The 26,348-nt window shown below is 41.6% G+C and overlaps 1 protein-coding gene across 5 annotated transcripts in view; it reads right to left on the reverse strand.

Annotated features, from left to right (window-relative positions):
* LOC145343028 (kelch-like protein 5) overlaps positions 1-26,348 on the reverse strand; it is a 115,746-nt gene that overhangs the window by 72,341 nt on the left and 17,057 nt on the right. For 4 of the 5 annotated variants that reach the window (XM_080188784.1, XM_080188794.1, XM_080188802.1 and 1 more), the window contains exon 2: positions 18,295-18,371. Coding sequence is in view for 1 of the 5 variants with exons in the window: in XM_080188811.1 (XP_080044937.1) it covers positions 10,357-10,739 (383 nt within the window). In the remaining 4 variants the exon portion in view is untranslated. Of the gene's footprint in view, positions 1-10,356; positions 10,847-18,294; positions 18,372-26,348 lie in introns of those variants that run through there. The other variant, XM_080188811.1, reaches the window with a different exon arrangement.

The raw sequence follows: 26,348 nt of genomic DNA on the forward strand, positions 1-26,348 counted from the left end.
AAAAAATAGGAGCAGGAGTAGGCAGTTGAGCCTGCTCCGCCATTCAAGATGATTATGGTTGATCTGATTGTGGCCTTAATACCATTTTCTTGTCTGACCCCTAAAACCATTGACTCCTTTATTAATCAAAAATCTCTCTAATTCAGCTTTGAATATATTCAACGTACAGCCTCCACTGCTAGCTGGGGAACAGAAATCTAAACACTAATGACCTCCTGGGAGAAGAAATTTTTCCCATTCCCTCTTAAATGGGAGACCATCTATTTTTGAACTACGACTCCAGGTTTCAGATTATCCCACAAAGGGGAAAAGTGCTCTCAGCGCTTACTTTATCAAGCCCCCTTAGAATATTTTATGTTTCAATAAGATCACCTCACATTCTTCTGAGCTCCAATTAGTTTTGACCTAACTTGCTCAATCTTTCCTCATAAAACAAACCTCATCCAAAAATCAGCCTAATAAATCTTCTCTGTACTGCATCTAATACAAGTATGTCCTTCTTATGGTGACCATGTACACAGTACTTGAAGTACAGTCTCAATGCCCTGTACAGTTGTAAAGAAATGTTTTCACTGACTTCATTAGTGAACACTGAAAGGTATTTATTAATAGGAATTGTACAGTAAGCTTCATGGCTGTATTTAGCTCCCAAAAAGTGTTTCTGCCTAGGAGCCCCTTTCATCATGGGGTGATTTCACACCGAGTCCCAATTGGTCACCCAGACCAAGTAATCCTTACTCTGCTGTTTTTCCCTTAAAGACATAATCACCACATTCCTCCCCCTTTAAGTCCTTTATACAATCTTCAATAACTAATTCATTCCATCCTAAATGCTTACCAAACATTATATAGATGAAGTTGGGCAATTATAAATAGAATCTTTGAGGGAACTTACTGTTCCTCGCAGAGTGGTGTAGTTCTATAGACTGAGATGTTTCCACAGGATCAACATCAATAGGAACTACAAGAACAGATACTGCTTCTGGCACCAGCAATTGATCACTATACGCTTCCATGGAGACAGCAGTTATGTTGATAACATGTTGACCAGATATTTCAGTGCTTACGGTTTCAAAAACATTTCTTGATGGCAACACTGACTTCTGCATTACCTCTTTACTCCTCAAGTGGTCCACATGTTTACAAATAATTCATTCTTCTGGTATGAAAAGGGTCCAGTCTTAGACACAATAATTTGGGGATCCAACTTGATCCAAAGAACAAAGAGCAATACAGCACAGGAACAGGCCCTTTGGCCCTCCAAGCCTGCGCCAATCATGTTTATCTATCTATACCAATCACTTATATCTCTCTATTCTCTGTTTGTTCATATGCCTATCAAGATAAGTCTTAAATGTGGCCAACGTAACTGTCTCAATGACCTCACTTGGCACTGCATTCCAGGCCCCACCACCCTTTGTGTAAAAGACTTCCCCCGCACATCTCCACTGAACCTTTTCCCCCTTATCTTGAACTTGTGCCCCCTTGTAATTGTTATTTCTGCTCTGGGAAATATCTTCCAACTGTTCACCCTCAAACTTATACACCTCAATCACATCTCCTCTCAGCTTTCTCTGCGCTGAAGAAAACAACTCAAGCCTATCCAGTCTCTTTGTATAGTTCAAACGTTCAAGCAACATTCTGGTGAATCTCCCCTGCACCCCTCTGATGCAATCACATTCTCCTTTTAGTGAAGTGACCAGAACTGCACACAGTACTCCAACTGTGGCCTAATCAATGTTTGTATAGCTCCAACATTAATTCCCTGCTCTTATACAAAGAACAAAGAACAACCCAGCACGGGAAACAGGCCCTTCGGCCCAACAAGCCCGCGCCGCCGCATCTTCCCACACCTACCCTGCCCTGTGTGTATGTGAGTGGAACCCCTAATGTAGCCAGATTCAGGGGAGAACAGTGTCAATTTAGTACACCAATCAGCCTAAGAGCACATCTTTGGGGTGTGGGAGGAAACCGGAGCGCCCGGAGGAACCCCACGCAACCACAGGGAGAATGCGCAAACTCCCACAGACACAGGCCCAAATCCACGTATCTGCACAGCTAGCAGTGATAGTCACTGAGCTGTTGCGGCGCCCGTCTGCTGGTCCAGGATTATGCACACACAACGACATGAAGTACTAGGCCACTCCCGGAACCTCCAAGAGCAGCCCACGCACGACCCACCGTGTGCATGTCCCTCGTTTGACAACAAGGTGGACCGACACCCGTGGAATAAAAAGACAAAACGTTAACATGTAATACTACATTTCTGGTGTCGTCCCGAGGCTCTGACCCTATTTAATACCCTCTACTATAACCCTCCATCCTTGCTTCGCTCATGTGTCTATCTAAGTAAACAAGTCCAACGTGCCTGCCTCCACCACCCTACTCGGTAGCGCGTTCCATACCCCCACAACCCTCTGCGTGAAACACCTTCCTCTCATATCCAAATTATACTTCTCCCCCCTCACCCTTAGATCGTGACCTCTCGTAATTGTCCCCAATCTAGGGAAAAGCCTACCACTGTTGACTCTATCTATTCCCTTCAGTATTTTATACACCTCTATCATATCCCCCCTTAATCTCCGTCTTTCTAAGGAGAAGAGCCCCAGTTTCTCCAACCTTTCCTCATAACTCAGTCCTTCCATGCCAGGCAACATCCTGGTAAACCTCCTCCGCACCCTCTCCAGGGTCTCCACGTCTTTCCGGTAGTAAGGTGACCAGAACTGGACGCAGTACTCCAAATGCGGTCTAACCAACGTTCTGTACAACTGAAGCATTAGACGGCAGCTCTTATACCCTATACCGCTTTGTATAAAGGCTAGCATTCCATAAGCTTTCTTCACAACCTTCTCTACCTGTGTTGACACCTTCAGAGACTTGTGCACCTGCACTCCCAGGTCCCTCTGCATTTCTATACTCTTAATCGGTCTACCTTTTATCACATTACCTCCTCCCTGCATTATTCCTTCCAAAATGCATCACCTCGCATTTGTCAGGATTAAATTCCATCTGCCATCTATCTGCCCAATATACCAACCTATCTATATCCTGTTGTGTCACCTGACAGTCTTCCTCAGTATCTGCCAATCCTGCCATCTTGGTGTCATCTGCAAACTTGCTGATCACACCACCTAAGCCCTCTTCCAAGTCGTTTATATATACTACAAAGAGGAGAGGTCCCAGTACTGAGCCCTGCGGCACACCACTGGTGACTGGCCTCCAGCCAGAAAAGGACTCCTCGACAACTACTCTCTGTCTCCTATTGCCCAGCCAGTTTTCGATCCACCTAGCTACCTGTCCTTGTATCCCATGTGCCTTAACCTTTTCTACCAGCCTATCGTGAGGGACTTTGTCAAACGCCTTACTGAAATCCATATAGATGACATCAACGGCTCTCCCATCGTCAACCATTTATGTCACCTCCTCAAAGAATTCTACCAGATTCGTAAGGCAAGACCTCCCCCCAACAAAGCCATGTTGCGTATCCCTAATCAGATCGCAACGCTCCAAATGCTCATACATCTTATCCCTAAGAATTTTTTCCAATAATTTTCCTACCACCGATGTCAAACTCACTGGTCTACAATTACCAGGGTTATCCCTACTACCCTTTTTAAACAGCGGTACCACATTTGCTACCCTCCAGTCTTCTGGGACCTCACCTGTGTCCAAAGAAGAGACAAACTGACGAAAGTAAGTGTCCCATATGCCTTCTTAAATAAGCTATTCACTTGCTCTACCATCTTCAGAGATCTGTGAATAAGTACCCAAGATCCATCTGATCCTTTGGGATTCCCAGTGTTCTGCCTTGGAAACACTAGTTAACTACTCCCTTGTTCTGGTACTGCTTCTTAAATGCATAATCTCGCAATTAGGGTGAAATACCATCTGGCACTATTCTGCCCATCTGACCAACCCATCTACACCTTCCTGTAACCTATAACCATCTTCTTCACTATTATCCAGCCTACCAATCTAGATGTCGACTACAAACTTAATTATCATTCCCCTCACATTCTTACCTATATCATTTATGTATATAACAAACAAGAAAGGATGCAGCGCTGAACCTTGTGATGTTCCTCTAATCAACCCATACCGTTCCAAGGGGAGATCAGTTCTCCCCTTCAGGATTTTCTTCAATAATTTCCCTACCAGTGGCGTGAGACTCACTGGTTTGTATTCCCTGGTTCATCTCTACCACACTTCTTGAAAAGTGGAACCACATTAATTGTCCTCCAGTCCTTTGGCATTGTTCCATCTTTTTCCTTCTCCTGAGTGAAGACTGACCAGAAGTATTCATTTAGCACCTTTCTAATGTCCTGCGGCTTCACACACAAACTGCCCTCCTTTTTCCTTGGTTAATCTCTTCCCTTAATGTATTTATAGAATATCTTAGGATTCTCCCTAATCTTGTTCGAAAGTCCTTTTTCATGCCCACTTTCTGTTCTTCTAGTTGCTTTCTTAAATTCTGTCTTGCACTTTCTATATTCCTCTAGGGCCAGAGCTGAATTGTTCCCATTGGACTTGCTAAAAGCCTTTCCCTTCTTCCTTATCCACTCCTGATTTGGGCTAGACACCCAGGGTTCCTGAACTTATTGCTCCTACAGTTCCCTTGGTGGGAATATGTTGGACCTTACTCTCCCCATTCTGAATGCCACCCAGGCTTCGCTGGAGATTTTCCCACAAGGAGCTGTTCCCAGTCAACTATCGCCAGATCCTACCTTATTTTAATAAAATATACCTTCCCCCAATTTACAAAGCCATTTTTTGCAGACCATCTCTTTCCTTGTCCATAACAAACTTAAACTTTTGTGTTGCTATTATTAAATGCTCCTCCACTGCCACATTGAACACTTGTCCAGCTTCATTCCCCTGAGCCAGATCCAGCACTGCTCCACCTCTTCTTCGGCCTTCTACATTAAAAACACAAAAACTCCCCTGAATACATTTCAAAAAATCCACTATGGCTATTCCAATTTACGTCGAGGAAGTTGAAATCCCCCACTATAATTACCCGATTATTATTCTTACACATCTCAGTGAATAGTCTATATATCGGCTCCTTTATTTCTCATTTTGTCTTTGGGGGCCCTTAGTAAACTCCTAGTAATGTGGATGTTCCCTTTTAAGACCCTTCCAACATATCTCTCCTTATTTTAATAATTGACTCCTTAATTAATAGTGCAAAACCTTTTTACACCGTCCTCTGTCCTGCCGAAAGATGCTATATCCTGAATGTTGAGTTGCCAGTCCTGCTTTTCCCTCAACCATATCTCTGTGATGGCATCAATATCACACTTCCATGTGTTAACCCATGACCCTAAATCATCAGTCTTATTATTATACCCCTAGCAATAAAGTAAAGATCATCCATCCTTGTGCAACTCTCTTGACACTCAACATAGCTGAACTCTCTCTGACTTGCTTGTGGATGAAAGAAGTTCTCATGGAGGTTAGTTCTGTCCTTCAGGATGATGTGTTTCCAGTTTATTATGCTCTGTGTCCCTTCTCTCTGGCAAGCTAATTTAAACTCCTCCCAACAGCACAAGAAAAACTACCCACAAGGATGTTGGCCCCAGTGTGGTTCAGGTACAAACCATCCTGTTGTAGATATCCCACCTTCCCCAGAAATGGTCCCAGTGATCAAGGAATCTAAAATCATGGCCCAACTTTTGGGCCATGCATTCATCTGCACTATTTTCCTATTGCTATACTCGCCAGCCTGTGGCACCAGGAATAATCCAGAGATTACAACCTTAGAGGTCCTGCTTTTTAATCTGCTGCCTAACTCCCTAAATTCTTGATGCAAGACTTCAAAGTTTACCTATATTGTTGATACCAACATGTACCACAACCTCAAATTTATCATCCTCCCTTTCAGGGTGTCCTGCAGACATTCAATGACATCCCTGACCTTGGTACCAGGGAGGCAACACACCATCCTGGAGTCACGTCTTTGGCCACAGAAATGCCTGTTTGCTCCCCTGATTAATAAATCTCCTAACACTCTGTTCTTACTTTCTTCTTCTTCCCCTACTGTAAAGTCAAGGTTTAGATTGAACTCCTTTCCTCTTCTGTATGGAGGTAGACTAACCATCACCTAGCATGTGTAAATGGTGCCACAGCCCATCATCCCACCAACTTCCCTGCCCACTTTCTCAGCCAACTCACATGGCTGTCAGGGGGGATTGGCAGCTAATCCTGGTGCAGTGTCAGAAAGCCTTTTGGAAGGAGTACGCTCAGTAGCAGTCTTGTCTCCCTCCCAAAAGATCACTCACCTCTTCCTGGCCAATCGGTTCATGGAGAGTCTGGATTAGAAATTCTGCCATTACAATCATGCTCCATCCACTTCTGCTGCCATAGCAGGTGTCACACTGCAACACTGTCAAAACAGGGCTAAAGGCTGCTGATTCCCTTTTGGTAATGAGGGTTCCAACAGGAATCCATCTTACGTAATTAATAAGTTATTGGGTTGGGGTCACATAGTCTTGGAGTGGTTGGGAAAGTTCATTTGAATCCTGTTCTGATGTAGAAACAGTTCCATTAAAAATTCTACTTAAAAAAACCAAAATTTGTATGGATAAATTGGGGGTATCTCCTCAATCCCTCAACCCTTTATCTTTGTTATATATAAAGTTTTAAAGAAATTTAAGTTCATCAAAAAATTCCTATAATTAAAAGCGATATGGTGCAAAATATAAAGTTACTGTAATGCATTCCCAGTCAATACTGAACTGCCTGAACCTTGACCATAACTTAGACAGTGCACGTATATAGTATCCTGTAATTGTCCCACAGTGACCTCCAATATCCGTGACAGAATCCATTCTTCCGATTAGGTTAGCAAGGGAAACATGAGGACAGCTAAGCACTCTGAAAATCCACTCTTCCCCAGAGTTCAAACAAAGAAGCTCATCGGTTGTGTCCATTTCACAAAATGGCATATTTTATTTGGCTTGACAAATAATAGTGTTTTTTTTGGTCCACGAAGCATGACCACAAGCTGAGCATTCTAGTAAATTACCTTTGCTCAAAAAAAATTATTTCAAAAACAGCAATCTTAGATTCGTATTAGTATGGAAACACTGCAACTGCACATTCCCAGTAGTCCTGACCCAGTTCTCTGATTGTCCACAATGCTGTACTGATAAACACAACACAGAATACTACTCATCAGACTACACTTCTATCCAACAACACTTCAGAACATGACCACTTACAAAGATCAAGTTGGCTACAAAAAAAAATTCACATTATTCATACAAAAAGCCTAAAATCAAGAACTGCAGGTTGGGGAATCTGGTTTGAAAAAAAAATCAATCCACACATCTTAGTTATGAATTCATCAATTTTAATAAATTGCTATGTCAAATGTCCTAATGGATTAGAAAATAGTTATAAACCTGTGTCTGAAACACAGCAGGCAGGCCAAAGGCTAACTTTGTACCAATAACAATTTATTAGCAACTTTAAACTTCAGTTGAGTTGCTTTTAATATTTTGCTGTAGCAATTATTTGACAGCTTTTGGTAAAATACATTTGTAGCATTTGTATATTGTCTTTAAATCTTGTGTTAGGAACTATTTTAGATCATATATATGTAATGAAATGGCAAATATTTATAATTTTCTGAAACATTGGGGGGGGATCTCGAGGTCACTCATGCTGTCCACAGGAATGGCAATGGGGGCTCAAGATCTGGCGAAACCCAGAAATTGTGACTCTCACTGGCCAGATCACAATTTTTGATTTTCAGTAGCTCTTGGCGGTAACATAATCAGGCTGACACCCACAACGGGCATGCACCTGATTTTAATACATTTAAGTGCATTAATATATTACTAACCACACCCTTTGTCATATATGGAACCCAAAGCGTAATTTCAAACCTTGTTAGTGTGACATCACATTGACACAGTTTACATCAGGTTCCCAGACATAGAATCATGGAATCACTACAGTGCAGAAAGAGGCTATATAGCCCATTGAGTCCGCACCGACAACAATCCCACCTAGACCCTATCCCTGTAACCCCACATATTTACTCTGCTAATCCCCAGAGTATGGCCAACCAACCTAACCTGCACATCTTTAAACTGTGGGAGAAAACCAGAGCACCCAGAGGATACCCATGCAGACATGAGGAGAACGTGCAAACTCCACACAGACATTGATCTGAGGCCGGAATTAAATCCGGGTCCCAGGCACTGCGAAGCAGCAGTGCTAACCACTGTGACCCACATGAACCTGTCGTGGTGATCCCACCGGGGTGTAAAGGTGAGGACAGCCTCAGGGGAGAGAAACATAGCCAGATGGTGCCATAGAGGTCAGAATAAATGGGAGTGGTGGGTGTTCATTTACTTATGGGATGGGAGGGAGCTGGGAATGCCAGTTTGGATAGCTGTTTGGATGGAGTATCGAGGGGGAAAGAATCCGATACTGGTGATATTCGGAGGCGAGGGGAGAGAACCGGCTCTGAATACATGGGAGTGGCAAATTTTGGATCACCACCAAGATCTAAAATAGGTTTTACCTATAGCGTTATATGAGTTTGTCGTGGCACTATCTGATGTATTTAGTTCATAATATTTTACCAAATTTACTACACTAACCATGTTCATCTACTATAAGTAAAAAAAGACTATACACACACACATGATTTAATAGTTATTATACTAAATAGAGAAAACAATTGTATTAGATCTGAAAGCCTTATGTAAACAATGCCTGTTTATGTATATTGAAACAATTCTCTATTTAAAAATAAGGGAATCTTCAACTTTGATAATGTTGTTGATACAGCTGATCAATGCAACAATTACATTAATCATTTTCTAAAATATTGTGCTCCTCAAATAGCAATCTATTGTAACACAATTGTGATGCTTGTAGAAAGCAATGATGAAAATTTTGCTGTGTGTGTATTTTCTCTCCAGAACAATCTCTTTAAAGGAAATACAATTAGAACATTGTTTTAGCACTATGAAAATTTACAACACTATATAATGTATAATGAGTGCTCTATGGCACAGTGGTTAGCACTGCTGCCTCACAGCACCAGGAACCTGGATTCGATTCCAGCCTTGGGCGACCGTATGCATCTGCATGGGTTTCCTCGGGGTGCTCTTGTTTCCTTCCATAGTCCAACGTTGTGCAGGTTAGGTAGATTGCCCCTTAGTGCCAGGGAAATTGTAGTAGAAGTACATGGGGTTACAGGGAAAAGGTCTAGGTGGGATTGTTGTTGGTATAAGACTTGATGGGTTGAATGGCCTCCTTTTGCACTGTAGGGATTCCATGATTCTACGAGTGTATGAATGAAAGACTAATTGAAATTGATTGAACAGCCTGAAATATTATACTACAGCAGTTACTGAGTTTCTGTATTAAACTTCCTGTGTAATTTAGCTGCTTTCATTTGACAAATCAGATTATCTTTTAAAAGTACACTTTACATTTTTATTCAATACAAAAGCATTGTGCACGCTGTACATCAAACAGGCATCAAGTTGTGGATAAAACCAAATTTAAAAAAATTGTCAAGATTTAAAAAAGAACATTTTATTATCTAACTTTACAATTAGATTTTGCTTAATGTAACAAGCACTTTGTTATTGTAGGTACTTGCAGGGTACCTTTGGCAAATCAGAAATCATTTTTTCTTTATAATATTAGAACCAGAGAACTTTAAAGAGAGGATACATGCAAAAGGGAAATATGTAGTATTAAGAAGTTAAATAAAATCTATATCTATTTCCTTGAAAAACATTTATTTCATTTAAATGAAAACCGTGTGATGATATTTTCCTGATCCACACTGTGGTACTATTTTGTAGCTAAGCAGAGGATCTTCTGAGTAATAATTTTCACTTGACACACACATTAGTGTGCTTATATATTATTAGATTGTAAAAAAAATCATCACCTTTTGCTGCACTGTAATCTCTCAGATTAAGATAAGAAAGTATTTACTCTCGGGTGTACACTACATCATATACAGCCATCTATTATTCATTTACCAGACAATTTATTAACCATTTAACCCTAAATTTTATTTGCATGTTATAGAAGTTCAGATTTAACACAATATATTCATACATTATGTATTTAATATGATACCAATAAAATTAATGCATATAGATATATATATATATCTATATTCAATTATATATATATATATATATATTCAATTAAATTCTTCACGATCAGATCAAGTTTTACACTGCTATACATTACAATTATAACATAGGTATTAAAAGGGGCATTTTACAGATCACCAAAATAATGGGATGATAAAAATAAAATGCATCTGATTATCAGTATTAACACTGCCTGTTTAAAATCCTTATTCCTAACCTGCAAGAACTGCTGTCTGTTTCATTCTCTTCCTCACTCCCTTCATCTTCAGCTTCATGTTTGTCATGCCAGCGTGTGCCCTCATAACTGTCAGCGGTAAACTCAAAGACAGGAAGATCTGGGGCGTGGGGCAGATGCCAAGGTGGTGAGTTTTGAATTTCCTGTTGGCTGGGTCTCTGGTGGTTAATGGAAGCCAATGGTAGAGGCAAGTGCCCAGGGTCTAAGAATTTCCTTCCGCTATTTGATGCACCTTGCTCTTTGTTCCAAAACTCTCCCCGGCGGCTGTCATTGGATGTGGCAGGTTGGGATGCAGGGTGACCAAACCACCTCCACCGGATGCGTAAAATCTGCTTCACATCAAATTCTTTGCGAGAAACAGACATTCTCTGTTCACCTAAGCAATTGTCAAGGCAACAGAGGAGGCTCTGCTGTATCGTAAGGCAGCACAGTATATAGCACAGCTCAGTCCAAATAGATATGCTTTCCAGAATCCTGCTTCTGCCCGACTGAAACAAGATTGCTTTCACATGGAAATAAAATCTTCTTAAATCTCTACCATCAGAACATCAAATAATGACAAAGATGATGAGGATAATGTGAAGAGGAGACAGGGACAAGCCTGCACCTTCAATCAAGAGCACCTCTTAATCAACTTACACTGTTACAATCAATGCACTTTACATCACCTTCATCTCTACATCCCAGCGAGCTGCTTTCAAAAAACACTGACAGCATTCATTAAACCCTTTTTGAAAGCTGAACACCACCACTCCCCTTCCTCTGAACCACAAATGAATGTAAGAGTAACTTACATGTAGCAACCTATCACAGTCTTTTCCAATCACATTCCCTCCTCTTTATTACATTAACCCTTTAAATATTCTCCTTGGCATCTTACTGCAATATGCAGAGCAATATTAACATCTCATGTTTTTGAGCATCTTTCTTTCAAGTTTATATGCTTAATTTATTTTAAAAACATAGCATTTCAAAGAATAATAAACCTTATTTAGTTAAATAAAAGTTTAAAAAAATTCACTTCCGCAATTGGTTGAAAAAAATCTACCTTTGCTGTCGAGGGCTAGACATTAAGCGTTAAAGGAATTTGTTGTTAGATTCTGAGTGCTTGGTTGTCTGAAATAATAGATAACATGCCTGATTGGATCTTTACCAGTTACTCATATTTTACTATAACAATTGATGATCCTCTATAATTACAGAACATATCTATTAAATATTGACCCAGATTTGTAGAAGTAATTGAACATATTAAAATTAAAGTTCAGATGTTTCACAATTTTTGCAGCGTTTGAAATCAGCTCAGATGGGATAAAAATCACAAATCGGTTGGCTTCTTTTGGGTCTGAATCCAGCTCCAGAACTGTTATTTTGGTGTAATATACTATATTCTGACTGTCACTAGAACCAGTGCTTCGATATCATCATAATTCAGACTGAAACTTCGACTTATTCTCTTTGGGGTATTGTGTAGCTTTTATGGCAACTAACACTAGAATGATAGAAATTACAACATAACTGGATGCTATTCAGTCTTTCACATTTCTGCCACTGCTGAAACTATCAATCTAATACCTTTCCTGTGCCCCTTCCCCATTTTCATTAATACGCCTTCTTTGCAAATAATTGTGCAGTCTGATCAATTATTTCATGTTCTAATGGCTATCTGAAGTAAAAAAAAATCTGGGGTTAAATTTGATGCCTTCCAGAAACAGATAAGGTGATTGCAACATAAGATTAACCCGAGCCTGCTTACTGCAATGCAGCCAGCATGTTAACATGCTCATTTCAATTATCTCACCATCAAGCCAATTCTAAAAGCGCTGTTGGTTGCCTGGGTGCATCAGCCTGGTGGGCAGTGGCAAGGTGCCTGTTGGGCATTGCCAGTTTGCCTCTTGGGCAGTGCTAGGTAGCCAAGCTGGCACTGCCCAAGGGGCACCCCTCCTTTAGCCCCGACCTTCTGGGGGTGCCCCCATGGCCATTCTTCACACCAGTGGGTCGGGCTGCCTGTTTCCTGTTCATGGGGAGCAACAGTAAACCACGCTAGGGGTGGGGATATTAGCGGGTCCAGTGGGATGTAAATCCCAATTTAAGTATTGAAATGACACTGAAACTTATGCCATGGAGGTTGTGATGTTCAGCAAGGACCGCCCAGCCTCTGTAGATTCCTCCAGGCCTGCTGCGCTGCTGGAGCGGCACAGTGGACTGGTAGAATCGTCCCCATGGCCAGACGGTCCCTTCATTTTCTATTTCTCGACTGACCAAAGACAGTTGTTCTAAAGTAAAATTGCTTAAGCTCCTGAAATGTTGTAACACTCAAGAACAGACAATTGACAGTTTTTTTCCAGAAAGAATTAAATTTATAATTCCACACTCCAAATGTATATGCAATAACATCCACTCGCACAGACACACAATAAATGGTGATTACAAAGGATATAGCATGCACCTAACGCTTAAAAGTTCAAAGCTTCACTGTCACACTTGCTTCTTTCAAAATGAAGGCTGGACACTTTGCTGTGATTTCCTTCTTGGCCCACTCCAGAAATAGAATTTGGAGATTCACGAAGACAGACTTGCAGTGGATTATTGCTCGGAGTAGCAGGTTCCTCTAGCTTCATTCCGGTCGAGGTGCAGTCCAACCTCTGCATCAAAAACCTAGTTTCAGTCCTCAGATAGGTGGGTAAAGGCCAACCTGAATTCACTGACTCCTGATGCATTTTAGATAGGGCCCTGCTGTTTTGCTCATCTGGAGCTCTTTCATTCTGCTTCCTGCTTCCAAAAACTGTGTCTTCTTAAATGCTCTTTGTCAGAAACTGGACTTCCGTCATGTGACCATCGTATCCGTCTTTCACTATCTTCACAAATGGTCACTGATGCTTTGGCCATTGACATATAGACCAGGAGTTTCCCAAAAAAACCGAACTGCCCAATGGGTGGGGAAATTGGAAAATATCCCCTCCTGTTTTTGGGTATACTTAGCTGAATGAATCGCCACGCTACACAGAATGTCTCAGAAAGATTCATGCCAGAAAGTGGAGGGTGGGGCATCATCCCATTGGAGACACCAGCAGCATTGTGCTGAGTGAGCCACCGTGCATGAGCTGATCTGTCAGTGGAGAGATCAGCACATGCACACTTCCCCCCACCCCCCTACCCCATTGCTGGACAGTCGATTGCTGGCCTCCCCCAATCACCAGCCACCCCCCCAACCCTTTGCCCAGACCTGATTTCCCCCACACCCCCATGACCAGCCTGGACCACATCTCTCATGACCAGCCCGATCTCCCCTCCTCCCACAGCTAGCCCCAATTGCTTCCCTCTTATGACCAGCCTTGAACATCCCTTCACCATTCGATCCCATTGCAATGGCAGAGGGTTTCCTCCCGCCCACCACCATCACCGATCGTCCCTCCAGTAGGCCTCACTGCCCTCTTGCTCCACCCTCTTGGCATTGCCCAGTGGGCAGGGCCAAGATGCCAGGCTGGCATCACCCAAGGGGCACCCCCCCCATCCCGACCTTCCAAGGATTCTTCAGTGGTCTCTGTCCCCACTAGCAGGGTGAGCATTTCTATTCTCTGTTGGTGGGGAGCAGTTGTGATCTCCATTGGTGGGGACCTCTCCTGGGGGACAGTCAGGGAGACATTAGCGGGTTCAGAATGATTTCCATATGGTAGTCAGTGCATGGAAAAAAGGGCCTGGGAGACTCACAATTGACCAGATGCCAATCGCGAACCCCACTAGAGGCTGATGTTGCTCGGCCTGCTGTGCTTCTGGGAGAATCCTGGCCATAATTTCTGAGTTTCACTCATTTAATATCCTTCTGATTGGGTGTGACAAAACCACATTCTTTCTTTGAAATTCCACTCTGCAGCCAAGAAGTCTGCAAGGATAATGTGAACTGGTTTGTCTAACTATTTGTATAATGGCAGCATTAATCCAAAGGAAAGGTTTGTTGCATTGTAATGCCTTCTCAATAAAATGGTCTGAAAGATCTTTCATATCTTGTCTTGTCCAGGCATGCAGGGTTCTTCCAAGGTCTTGTGTAGATCCATGCATGTTGACAGAAAAGAAAAAGGTCACCTGACCCCTCAATTCCATTTTGTTTCAAATGCAGTGTATTCACTTATCTTTTCGATGCAAAGTGAAGTATCAATTTTCCAAAAATCTAAAGTCAATATTGCGTGATTCTCACAATAGGCAAAGGCACGCATAACACAAGTATCAAGAAAATATACAAAGGTGATTAGTTAACATATGTATACAAAATGGTATGTTTTCATTTGTAAATTTGGTTTTGAATTTTTCTTTTGTCATGGCTTTTGTTTTTGCATTGTGGCCAAGTGAACACAAGAGGATAGTTAAGGTGTGAAACTGTTACTAGTATTGAATTTGGATGAATTCTTTAGATTCCCCGATAAAAAGATAAATTTTTGAACAGTAAGGAATCAAGGGCTATGGTGAGTGGACGAATAAGTGGAGCTGAGTCCATGAAAAGATCAGCCAGGATCTTATTGAATGGCAGAACAGGCTCGAGGGGCTAGATGGCATCCTCCTGCTCCTAGTTCTTATGTTCTTCTAAAAGGGGTGGTTGAGAGCACCTCCTCTCTTCCTCTTCATCCCATTCTGATCCTTCACTTCATCACTGCCATATACCTGGTTATAAAGGCTTTCCCCTTCATGATCGTGAGGTTGTGCAGCACACAGCAGACATACAGCATGGTTAACATTGTATGCATTGTTTCAAAAGTCTTTAGCGAGCAGTGCTGACAGACGTTTTTTGATGATTCCAGGGCTTCTGCACAAACCGGTCCCTTTGAGATACAGATAGACAAATAACATTCCCCTTAGAATGCAATGTGAATTGGAGAATGGCAGAGGTTATGTAAAGCAAGACAAACTGCTGGAACAGAGAGGAGGTGGGGAAAGAAGATCTCTCAGATTGTGTCCAGGGTGTTCATGAAGCAATTCTCTTACCTGAACCTCAATGGCAAGCTCAGTGTGTGCATGGATGTCACACCAAAATCCATCATCCACACCATCAGTGGAGAGACTGTGTCACCCTGTTTCCAACCTTTGGTTGGCTCAAATGCAGCTGACATGACATACTGCTGCAAGGTGAAGGCATCAATACTGCTGCAAGGATGCCAAACATTGATCAATAATTATTTTCTGCCTATGGTTAGACAGCAATTGAATCCCTGTTGGTTTCAGTAGGGAGCAAAATTGACATCTGGTGTTCCCAAAGAGATGTGCAAAGGGTAAATGACATCCTGCACCATGGGAAACCCTGCAACCCCTGCAAAGCCGTGTGCTAGTTCCAATTCCTTCTCTCTGGCAAGAGAATGAAATGTAGTTAGCTCTTGATGCATAAAGGATCTTCCAATGATCTTAATTATGTAAAACAAAAATGGCAAACTGTGAATAATCAAAGTTACCTGATCTGGTCTACAGATGACTCCAGATCTGCAGCAATCTGATTGATTCTTAATTGCCTTCAGAGAAGGGCAATAAATGCTGGCCTAGACAATGATGCCCATAGCCCATAAACAAATGGAAAAAAGACGTTGCCTGGTAGACAGGGCTGGGTTTGCCTTTGTCATTTCTGGTGCTTAGGTCAATGCTGATGATCTGTCCGGTTTCATTCCTTTGAGTTTTCTTTGTTGTTATTGAATACAACTGGGTGGCTTGCCAGGCGATTTCAGAGGGCATTTCAGAGTGAACCACTTTGCTATTGGTCTGAAGTCACATGTAGGCCAAACCAGGTAAGGACAGCATGTTTCCTTGCCTAAAGGACATTAGTGAACCAGGTAGGTTTATATGATCATCGACGATGATATCATAATCGTCATTAGACTTTTAATCCCAGATGTTTTATTGATTTTAAATTCCAGCATCTGCCATGGTGGGATTTGAAACCAGGTCCTCAGAGGATTACCCTGGGTCTCGAAATTGTTAGTCTTGTGACAATACCATTGCTCCAACACCTCTCCTTTGGCAAATCCCCAGTACCAACATACTGGGAGTTACCACTGGCGTGAAACTCAAGTGAACCAGCCATATAAATACGGTGGCTACAAGAGCAAATCAGAGACTAGAGACCAGGGATTCTGCTTCAAGTTACTCATTCCCTGACTCCCCTCAGCCTATCCACTATCTACAAGGAATAGTCTCCATTTACCTGGATTAATGCAGCTTAAACAAATACTCAGGAAACTGGACAAGGCAGCCTGCTTGATTGGCACCCCACCTACCACCTTAAAGAATCACTCCCATCACCACCGATGCACTGTGGCAGCAGTATGTACCATGATGCACTGCAGCAACTCACTAAGGATCCATTGATCCTTTTCAAACCCATGATCTTTGCCACCTTGAAGGACAAAGGTAGAAGCAGCATGGGAATACCAATACCTGCAAGTTCCCCTCCAAGCCACATACAATCCTGACTTGCAACAGTCCTCCTCACAGTTCACAATACTTCCATATTTCGTATCATCAGGAAACTTTCCAATTCTGTCCTGTACACCAAGTTCTAGGTCAAAAATTTAAATCAGGAAAACAAGGATTTGATGCAAGGGGAACTCCACTACAAACCTTCTTCCAACCTGAAAAAAATCCTTTAACTGCTATTCTGTTTTCTGTCACTCAGCTAATTTTGTATCCGTGTTGCAACTGTCTTTTACAACGTAAAATGGCACATGGCACTTCATAGCGGTACTATTAAATAAAATTTGATACCAAATCCACAGAAGATATTAGGGCAGATGACAAAAATCTTGGTCAAAGAGGTAGATGTTAAGGAGCATCTGGAGAGAAAATAGAAAAATGGACAGCATGGTGACACAGTGGTTAGTACTGCTGCCTCACTGCAGCCAGGGCCCGAATTCAATTCCAGCCTTGGGGGATTGTCGGTGTGGAGTTTTCACCTTCCCCAAGTGTCTGCATGGGTTTCTTCCGGATGCTCTGATTTCCTCCCACAGTTCAAAGATGTTCAGGTTAACCTGATTGGCCACACTAGTGTCAGGGGTTAGCAGGGTAAATACATGTGGTTATGGGTTAGGACCTGGGTGGGATTGTGGCTGGTGCAGGCTTGATGGGTTGAATAGTCTCCTTTTGCATTCAGAGGGATTTTTAGAGTTCAGGGAAGGCATTTCAAAGCTTTGGCCTTCAGCAGTTGAAGGAATGATCGGCAATATTGAGACAATTAAAATTGCGAATGCACAAAAGGCCAGAGTTAGAGGAGTGCAGAAACCATGGAGAACTTGAAAACAGGGATGAGAATTTTAAAATTGACGTATTGGTCAAATGGGAATCAATGTAGGTCCATGAGCAAGGGTGTGTGATGGGTGGATGGGAGTTTGAGAGAATTAAGATACAGGAGGATTTTTTGATTTGAGTTTACCACTGATTCTAATGTGGGCAACCCGCTCTGATGAAGGGTCATTCAGACTCGAAACGTTGGCTCTGTTTTCTCTCCACAGATGCTGTCAGACCTGCTGAAATTTTCCAGCATTTTCTGTTTTTGTTGTCACTAATTCTAATATGGTCAGCAGAGATTTGGATGAATTTAAGTTTATAAATATGGGAGATGAGGCTGGCCAGGAGTGCATTAGAATTGTCAAATTCAAAGTATCTTGGATATAAATGCAAGCTATAGCTTTATCAATTCATCAGCAATGGATACAGCATAATTCTATGTGCTGCTGTTAACCCTATCAAAATGTTTCATCATTTTAGAAAGGACAAATTCCATATTCCTTTGCACGTTTTAAAAATAAAAGATGTTAATGTTCTTTTTAAGATAAGTTATGCAGTAAATCGGAATACCTACTTGGAATAATACACAATTGTCCTTACAAAATATGCAGTAACACCATGCGATGAGCAAAAATGTAAAATGAAATTAAGATCACTTACCGACATTCAGGTTTTTAATTTCCTACGGTTGAATGTGAGAAAATGCAGACAGAATCAGTGCAATCACTCCAGTCAGTCTGAAAAACAAAAGGTTTCATATTAAATCTCACATTATTGTATAATTAATTTTGCATGATTCACAATTTTAAGCAGTGATAATTTGGGTGCTATTCAATGACAGGGTCCTGCAGTAACTAAATATCTGAAAAATAGACACATTCATATCCTTACAAGAATTAAAGTGACCAAAAGATATCAAATACAACAGAACTATACTTAACTACTTCCAAAGCCAGTCTTTATCCATTTAAAAACATCTCCCATCATCAAATAACTTTTAAACATCTGCTATCAGTATAATCCCATCTGTTTCATCTTAATTTCTCAATGATTTTCTGATTTTTCCAATACCTCATACATTCAATTGGTAACTGTAGAGGACTTCTATTATGACGATTTATTCATAATTATGAAATTGCTAGGCAGCACAATTAGAGTAGATATTAAAAACAAAATCACAAAACTAAATATAAAACTGGCAAGTGTCAATCTCAGGAACAGAGGGCAGGATTTTACAGCCCTGCCATGGTGTATCTACACCCACCCCCCACCCAAATCACCTCACCTCGGCACATGTGATGGGCCATTTAAACCTCCATCCTGTTCAGTAGGCCCGTAATATCCCACCAGGCAAGAAAGGCTGTAAAATCTTGGCCTGAATCTTTTGACCCAGAGAGGGCAGCACAGTAGCAAGCACTACTGCCTCACTGCACCAGGACCTGGGTTTGATTCCAGCCTTGGGTGATGGTCTGTGTGGAGTTTGTACATTCTCCCAGGGTCCTCCCAAAGTCCAAAGATGTGCAGGTTAGGTGGATTAGTCATGCTAAATGTGTGGGGTTAGGGGGACAGGGCCTGAATAGAATACTCTGTCAAGAGAGTCGGTGTAGACCCGATGGACCAAATGGCTTCCTTCTGCACTGCAGGAATTCTATGATTCCAAGAAAGAGGCCAATTGTGCCTGTGCTGGATCTTTGAAAGAACATCCAATTAGTCCAACTCCTCAACTCTTCCAACATGCTCCATTTCACGTACATATCAACTCCCTTTCAACAGTTACGATTCAGTTGCTTCCACTGCCTTTTGGGAAAGTTCGTTCCAGATCACAACTTACTGCATGCTAAAAAATGTGTCTCCCACTGGTTCTTCTGCTGATTATCTAAAATATTCTGCCACTAAAAAACATCTCCTTATTTATTCAAAGTCCCTTGACAACAACAACAGTGTTTAAAGTGCAATGTTAATGTAATAAAACATGCCACAGTACTTCCCAGATGCATTATGAAACAAAATAGGATAGCAAGCCACAGAAGGAAAAATTAGGGCAGATGACCAAGAAAGAGGTAGGGTTTAAGGAGTGTCTTAGTGGAGGGAATCAATGGAGAAATTTGAAGATGAAATTCTAGCACTTAAAGTTAGGTAACTGAAGATAAGGCTACCAATGCTGGAGGGATTAAAATCAGGGACACTCAAGACATTGGAATTAGAAGAGTGCCGACATCTCAGTTATACACTGGGAGGAGGGTGGACCAACTAAATATCTTTAACTATGAATGAAGATATACTTTAGCACCCTCTTCATTTGTAGTATAACACACCAAAAATACATACCCCCATTAAAAATTGATAAGCAATTGTTTGGGGCATGGTTTTGGGCTGGATCACATCTTCAGTTCTACAGCCATAATGTTGTCTGGGTCCACTGCCTATAAGCATTCAGCTATTTCTTAATACCAAGTTGAGTAAATCAAACTGACCGAATACTGGCATCTATGATGATGGGGATCTCAGGAGGAGACTGAGGGGGATAATTCACTAGGCACATCTAGCTGAGAATAGTTACAGATTTGTCTTAAGTAATCACATCATCTCCCCCTTCTAGTTCTTTAATTGCAACCCACCATTCATACCTAAATGCCCCATCAGGCTGCAGCATATGAGTCCCACTTGCCTTACCTCTGCATCTCTATCGCTGATCTTCTGCCTGGACTGCACTGCAGTACCTGCAATGGCCAACACTTCCAGTTTCTAATGGAAGCACTCCCAATTTTCTGCCCGAGATCTAAGCCGGCTTATTTTAGTGTCTCCCCCAGGTAAAACCTAAAAATTCAGGGCCTCAATTGGGGAAAGGGCAGATGTCCTATCCGTGACCTTGTTCACCCCAGTGCAAAATTGCTGCCAGGTTGGGGTGGGCAGGAAACCAGAGGGAATTCTGTTCCTTCAATTTCATACAGTCCTCTATCTAAAAACCCACTGGCAGGGGAGCATGAAATTTAGTTCCATGATTCTAAAATCAGAGAGACTTTTTCTGGTCATATTTGACATAAGATTCATATCTACAAACAAGTTTTCTTGACTCTTTGTTCAGATGTTTCTTTGACATTACCATTGAGACAAATCTAGGACATTTATACTTCCAATAATCTATGTCCCAGAAACCAAACAGACCTGAAATTAAACCACTGGTTGTAAATTGTGTCTGAAATACAAAAATACTTCAAGAAGAAAATAAACCATAAATCAGACAAAGAAAATACTACAGGGTTATTGTTTCAGGATGTCATTTTACATTTACTGCAATAAAAGATGTTTCAGTTACTGTAACAAAAAATAGGCTCAGATTTTTCATATGGCGACATTTATGGCAGAGTGGAAAGTTGTGAGAGCAGGAGCAAGAGGCAGCTGCCAAGCTGTCGGGAAAAATAAATCTTCTTAAAATGTTCGCTGATGGAATTCGTACACTTCTTAGAACATGCTGGTATAAGCTCCTGTTATTTTGAAGCCTTGAGGCTTCCTCTGATGGTCTTTTGAATGCTGGGCAAAACATAGCAGTGACTGTGTATCACTCACCTTCATCAAACACATTCATGAACAAAAGGCCCACGTGCATTCTCTGACAGGATCCACCCCCAGAAAACAAAGAAGGTGGGCAGACAGCAAAGCCAATGTAGCTTTCTGCTTCTGCCTGTCCTAGATTCATTGAAAATCAGGACTGTGGGAGAAAGCAAAGTTTAAATGTAGTAAAGTGCTTACAACTATAAAGCTGGCAGTATAGTGGTCTTTAGTTTGCCATTGTACTCAGGATATATGGTGGTACAGACTGCATTTCTATTTTGAGTCAATTAACAGCTTTTCATAAAAGGAAAAGTGGTCATTATGCAATGTGCAAGGAAATCTTTAAGCCAGAGTTAACACCTATTTTTCGTAAGTGGAACAACAAATCAAATCCTTTGAAAACTTTCTAATTGCAGGAATACTTTTGCCACTAAGTATCAGAATCAGCCCTGTCGCACACCATTTCACAGATCAAATGGCACAAAATAAATGGACAAATCCTGAGCGACAATAATAAATCAAGCTTAACGCTCTTATTTCATTATACTTATGATTCAGGTTGGAATGTTTAAAAAAAAGTTTCTGTCTTCCTTGAGCTCACTGTAGGTAGGCTTAAAAGTAACATTGGATGCACGAAAGGGTTAATAATCACATAAGCTGCAAGCTGTATCACATGGGGAAAACTGAGAGAAAACCACAGGTCTTGATGAAAGCAACTATACCCTTATATATGCATGATGTAACCTAATCTGGTTACATCATGTGTCTAGGGCGGTGGATAGAGGAGAGCCGGTGGATGTGGTCTTTCTAGATTTTCAGAAGGCGTTTGACAAAGTACCTTACAAGAGGTTATTGCAGAAGGTCGAGGGACATGGAGTTGGGGGTAGGGTGTTAGCGTGGATAGAGGATTGGTTGTCAAATAGGAGGCAGAGAGTGGGGGTCAACGGGTGCTATTCGGATTGGCGGATGGTGACTAGTGGAGTGCCCCAGGGGTCGGTGCTGGGGTCTCAGCTTTTTACCATTTATATAGATGATCTGGAGGAGGGAACCGAGTGTAGGGTGTCGAAATTTGCTGATGACACCAAGATTGGGGGAACGGCAAATTGTGCGGAGGGTGTGGAGAGTCTGCAGAAGGATCTAGATAGGCTGGGCGAATGGGCCAGGAAATGGCAAATGGAATTTAATGTTGGCAAGTGTGAGGTGGTCCACTTTGGTAGGAAGATTGGTAGGAAGGACTATTACTTACGGGGCGAAAAACTGCAGCAGGCGACGGTGCAGAGGGACCTCGGGGTCCTTGTGCATGAGTCGCAAAAACCCAGCTTGCAGGTGCAGCAGGTGGTCAGGAAGGCGAATGGGATGCTGGCCTTCATAGCGAGGGGGATTGAATATAAAAGTAGGGAGGTCTTGCTGCAGCTGTATAGGGCATTGGTGAGGCTGCAGCTGGAGTACTGTGTGCAGTTTTGGGCGCCGCACCTGCGCAAAGATATTTTGGCCTTGGAGGGAGTGCAGAGGAGGTTTACTAGGCTGATACCGGAGTTGAGGGGGTTGAGCTATGAGGAGAGGCTGAATAAACTGGGCTTGTACTCGTTAGAGTTTAGAAGAATGAGGGGAGATCTCATTGAGACGTATAAGATGATGAATGGGATGGATAGGATAGAGGTGGAAAGACTCTTCCCGCTCAAAAAAGACAGTAGGACTAGGGGGCACAGCCTCAAGATAAAAGGGGGGCGGTTTAGAACGGAGTTGAGGAGGAACTTCTTCACTCAAAGGGTGGTGAATCTCTGGAATTCTCTGCCCGTTGAAATGGTGGAGGCTGCCTCGCTAAACATTTTTAAGATGCGGGTTGATGGGTTTTTGATAAGAGAGGGGATTAAGGGTTATGGGGAGAGGGCGGGAAAGTGGAACTGAGCAGCGACAGATCAGCCATGATCTTATTGAATGGCGGGGCAGGCTCGAAGGGCTAGATGGCCTACTCCTGCTCCTATTTCTTATGTTCTTATGTTCTTAATCGATAGTTGTGAGTCTATATGCTTATAACTTATGTGCAAATATAAATCTTTGATTGGTATAGGCTAATTTCTTGTAACTGAATCTTAACCATAAATAATGGCTTAATTCCTGGATTGAGGCTTTTTCCTGGGTGTATGACTTGCTGAAGCACCAGAACTGGCCTGTACCATAGTCTGTATTAAAGACATTGTCTGAAACTCCGAGTCTTTGTCTGGTTTTCTCAAGAGCGAGAGTGTGAAGTGCACTACAGCCAAACAGCTGTATGCAATAACCTTGGAGTTTTGTTCAATAGAATTACACAAACTATGACACAGAAACAAGCCATTCCACTCCATCAATCTACTCATCTTGCACACAAACTGTAGTTCTAATCCTAGCTGTCTGACTGTTCCTAAATCCCTTTATTTTCCTTACCTTGAACCATTTTTTAACATACTTAAATGTCGACATGCTTTCTGCTTTCAATCACCAACCCTGAAAGTGCATATTACAGCACTCACCCCTCTCGAAAAAATGTTTCTCCTGCTTTCAGTCCTAAACCTTATATTTAATTTTCTATTCATATTCCTTTGTTTCAGGTTTCCCCGATCCCTGGAGTACTTTTGTTTCAATCCATCTTGTTTCATAAGAACATAAGAAATAGGAGCAGGAGTAGGCCATCTAGCCCTTCGAGCCTGCCCCGCCATTCAGTAAGATCATGGCTGATCTGTCGTGGCTCAGTTCCACATTCCCGCCCTCTCCCCATAACCCTTAATCCCCTCTCTTATCAAAAACCCATCAACCCACGTCTTAAAAATATTTAGCGAGGCAGCCTCTACCACTTCAACGGGCAGAGAATTCCAGAGATTCACCACCCTTTGAGTGAAGAAGTTCCTCCTCAACTCCGTTCTAAACCGCCCCCCCTTTATCTTGAGGCTGTGCCCCCTAGTCCTACTGTCTTTTTTGAGCGGGAAGAGTCTCTCCACCTCTATCCTATCCATCCCATTCATCATCTTATACGTCTCAATGAGATCTCCCCTCATTCTTCTAAACTCTAACGAGTACAAGCCTAGTTTATTCAGCCTCTCCTCATAGCTCAACCCCCTCAAGTCCAGTATCAGCCTAGTAAACCTCCTCTGCACTCCCTCCAAGGCCAAAATATCTTTGCGCAGGTGCGGCGCCCAAAACTGCACACAGTACTCCAGCTGCGGCCTCACCAATGCCCTATACAGCTGCAGCAAGACCTCCCTACTTCTATATTCAATCCCCCTCGCTATGAAGGCCAGCATCCGATTAGCCTTCCTGACCACCTGCTGCACCTGCAGGCTGGGTTTTTGTTTCGTTACTTATGAAATCTGTAATCACCCCAGTTCTAATGAAAACAGCCTAATTATTAAGTTGTTCTTTGTATTTGTTTGCCTCTCAGCACTATCTCTCTCCTGCCTAATCACAGAATCATTAAAGTGCCAAAAGATGCCATTTGGCCCATCTTTTCTATACCAGCTCCCCAAACAAACATTATCCTGACTAGTGCACAGCGCCAAATGGCATACCAGCTGTCATGTGACTATAGTTGTTGACATACTTGTGCAAAATTACAAGGCACAGGAAATCATTATTTAACAACGTGCATAATTTGTTATATATCTCATGAAATCAATGTATTTTGTTGATTTCTCAAACTAATTTGGCAGTATATCTTCATAGGTCAAATAACTGATAAATTACCAACTACTATAATTTATAAAGAATTCAAGCACCGTTACATCAACAAATGGAGAATGTTTTTTGAATGAATGGAGCCTAAGAAAATTATTGAGTTTAAGCACTTGAATGTTTGAGCATTTGTCACACTATTTTATATGAACATTTTGGTAACTGATACTGGCAGTTCACCTCACAGACAACACAAGAAAGCCTGAAATCATAAAACCATTAAGATTGTTAAATGCATTCCCTTCTTCGGATACACACAAACTCAAGGGATGATGACAATTCATGTTATTGTGTGAAGATTGAGGAAAATAAACCTATATATAGAAATGATATATACATGTATATATGTTTTTTTTTATACAACTGCGTACAGTTTCTGACTTGTCATCAGGCTTCAGATTTGCGGCTACTCCCACTGCTCCAAATCCCAAAAGAGAAGTTATACAACAAGACAAAGGGGAGGCGGGAGGAGGGGTTAATATGTTAATCATGGGAAAAACTATACGATGGCATTTCCTGTCATTAAAGCAATAGCAACACCAGTACTAGAAACATCAGTACACTCCTGGCAATACTGATGCTGTGCTAGATAGTGGATTACAATTAAAATCCCTTGTTTAGAAAATTCAAAAATAAAATGTTTCAGCTGCCCTGAAGGAAGTTGGCCATCTTTTAATGATGTAGGTCCTGATATTCTCTAGATTCATTTCCTTCCCTGTCTGAGACAGGCTTCCAATACACATGGGAATTCTGCTGAAATTACTCAAATTAGTCTGACCATGGAAGATTTGCCAGGATCAGCAGCAGAACAAACAAGCATAATATCTGCCCCACCAACCTCATGCCAAATTTTCACCAACACAAAATTGTGGCTAGAATTTTCACAATACAGCCAGAAGTGGCTCCAACTCATTAATATTAAACAAAAGTCAAAATATTTACCTTTTGGTTTGCAAAAATATACCTTATTTGGAAAATATCAGAAATAACATTACCATATCTTTCAAAATGGCAATCACTCAAAGTACAATAATATTCAGATTTTCTACATACATGTTGCATTCTGAGGTACTTCAATAAAATCAAAGAAACATTACAGGCATTTCAAAATGGTCAGTACAAATGGTGCAATGGTATTTAAGTTGCCTAAATAGATCAAGTTGCACTCTAGGGTGCTGCCATACAATTGTGATGTATGTAATATTCACTGTGTACATACAATGCGAGTCATTTGCTTGAGGGGGTTCTATTCAATTCCAATCTGACAAAAATCATAGCGATTCAAAAGATTATTGAAAACTGGATTCCAAGGAAGTTATATATCTCAAAATGGCTTTATAAATGCTCTTTATGGTAAGTGCTAAAGCTGGAACAGATTTTTCTCCAGGAATTTAAAAAAGTCACTTGCGTTTGAAGTTAGAAAACAACAAAAATGCATTAAGGATCAGCAGTGCCTT

Source organism: Carcharhinus amblyrhynchos, chromosome 1, assembly GCF_965287045.1.
Source record: "Carcharhinus amblyrhynchos chromosome 1, sCarAmb.v2.hapA, whole genome shotgun sequence".
NCBI classification, from domain to species: Eukaryota; Metazoa; Chordata; class Chondrichthyes; order Carcharhiniformes; family Carcharhinidae; genus Carcharhinus; species Carcharhinus amblyrhynchos.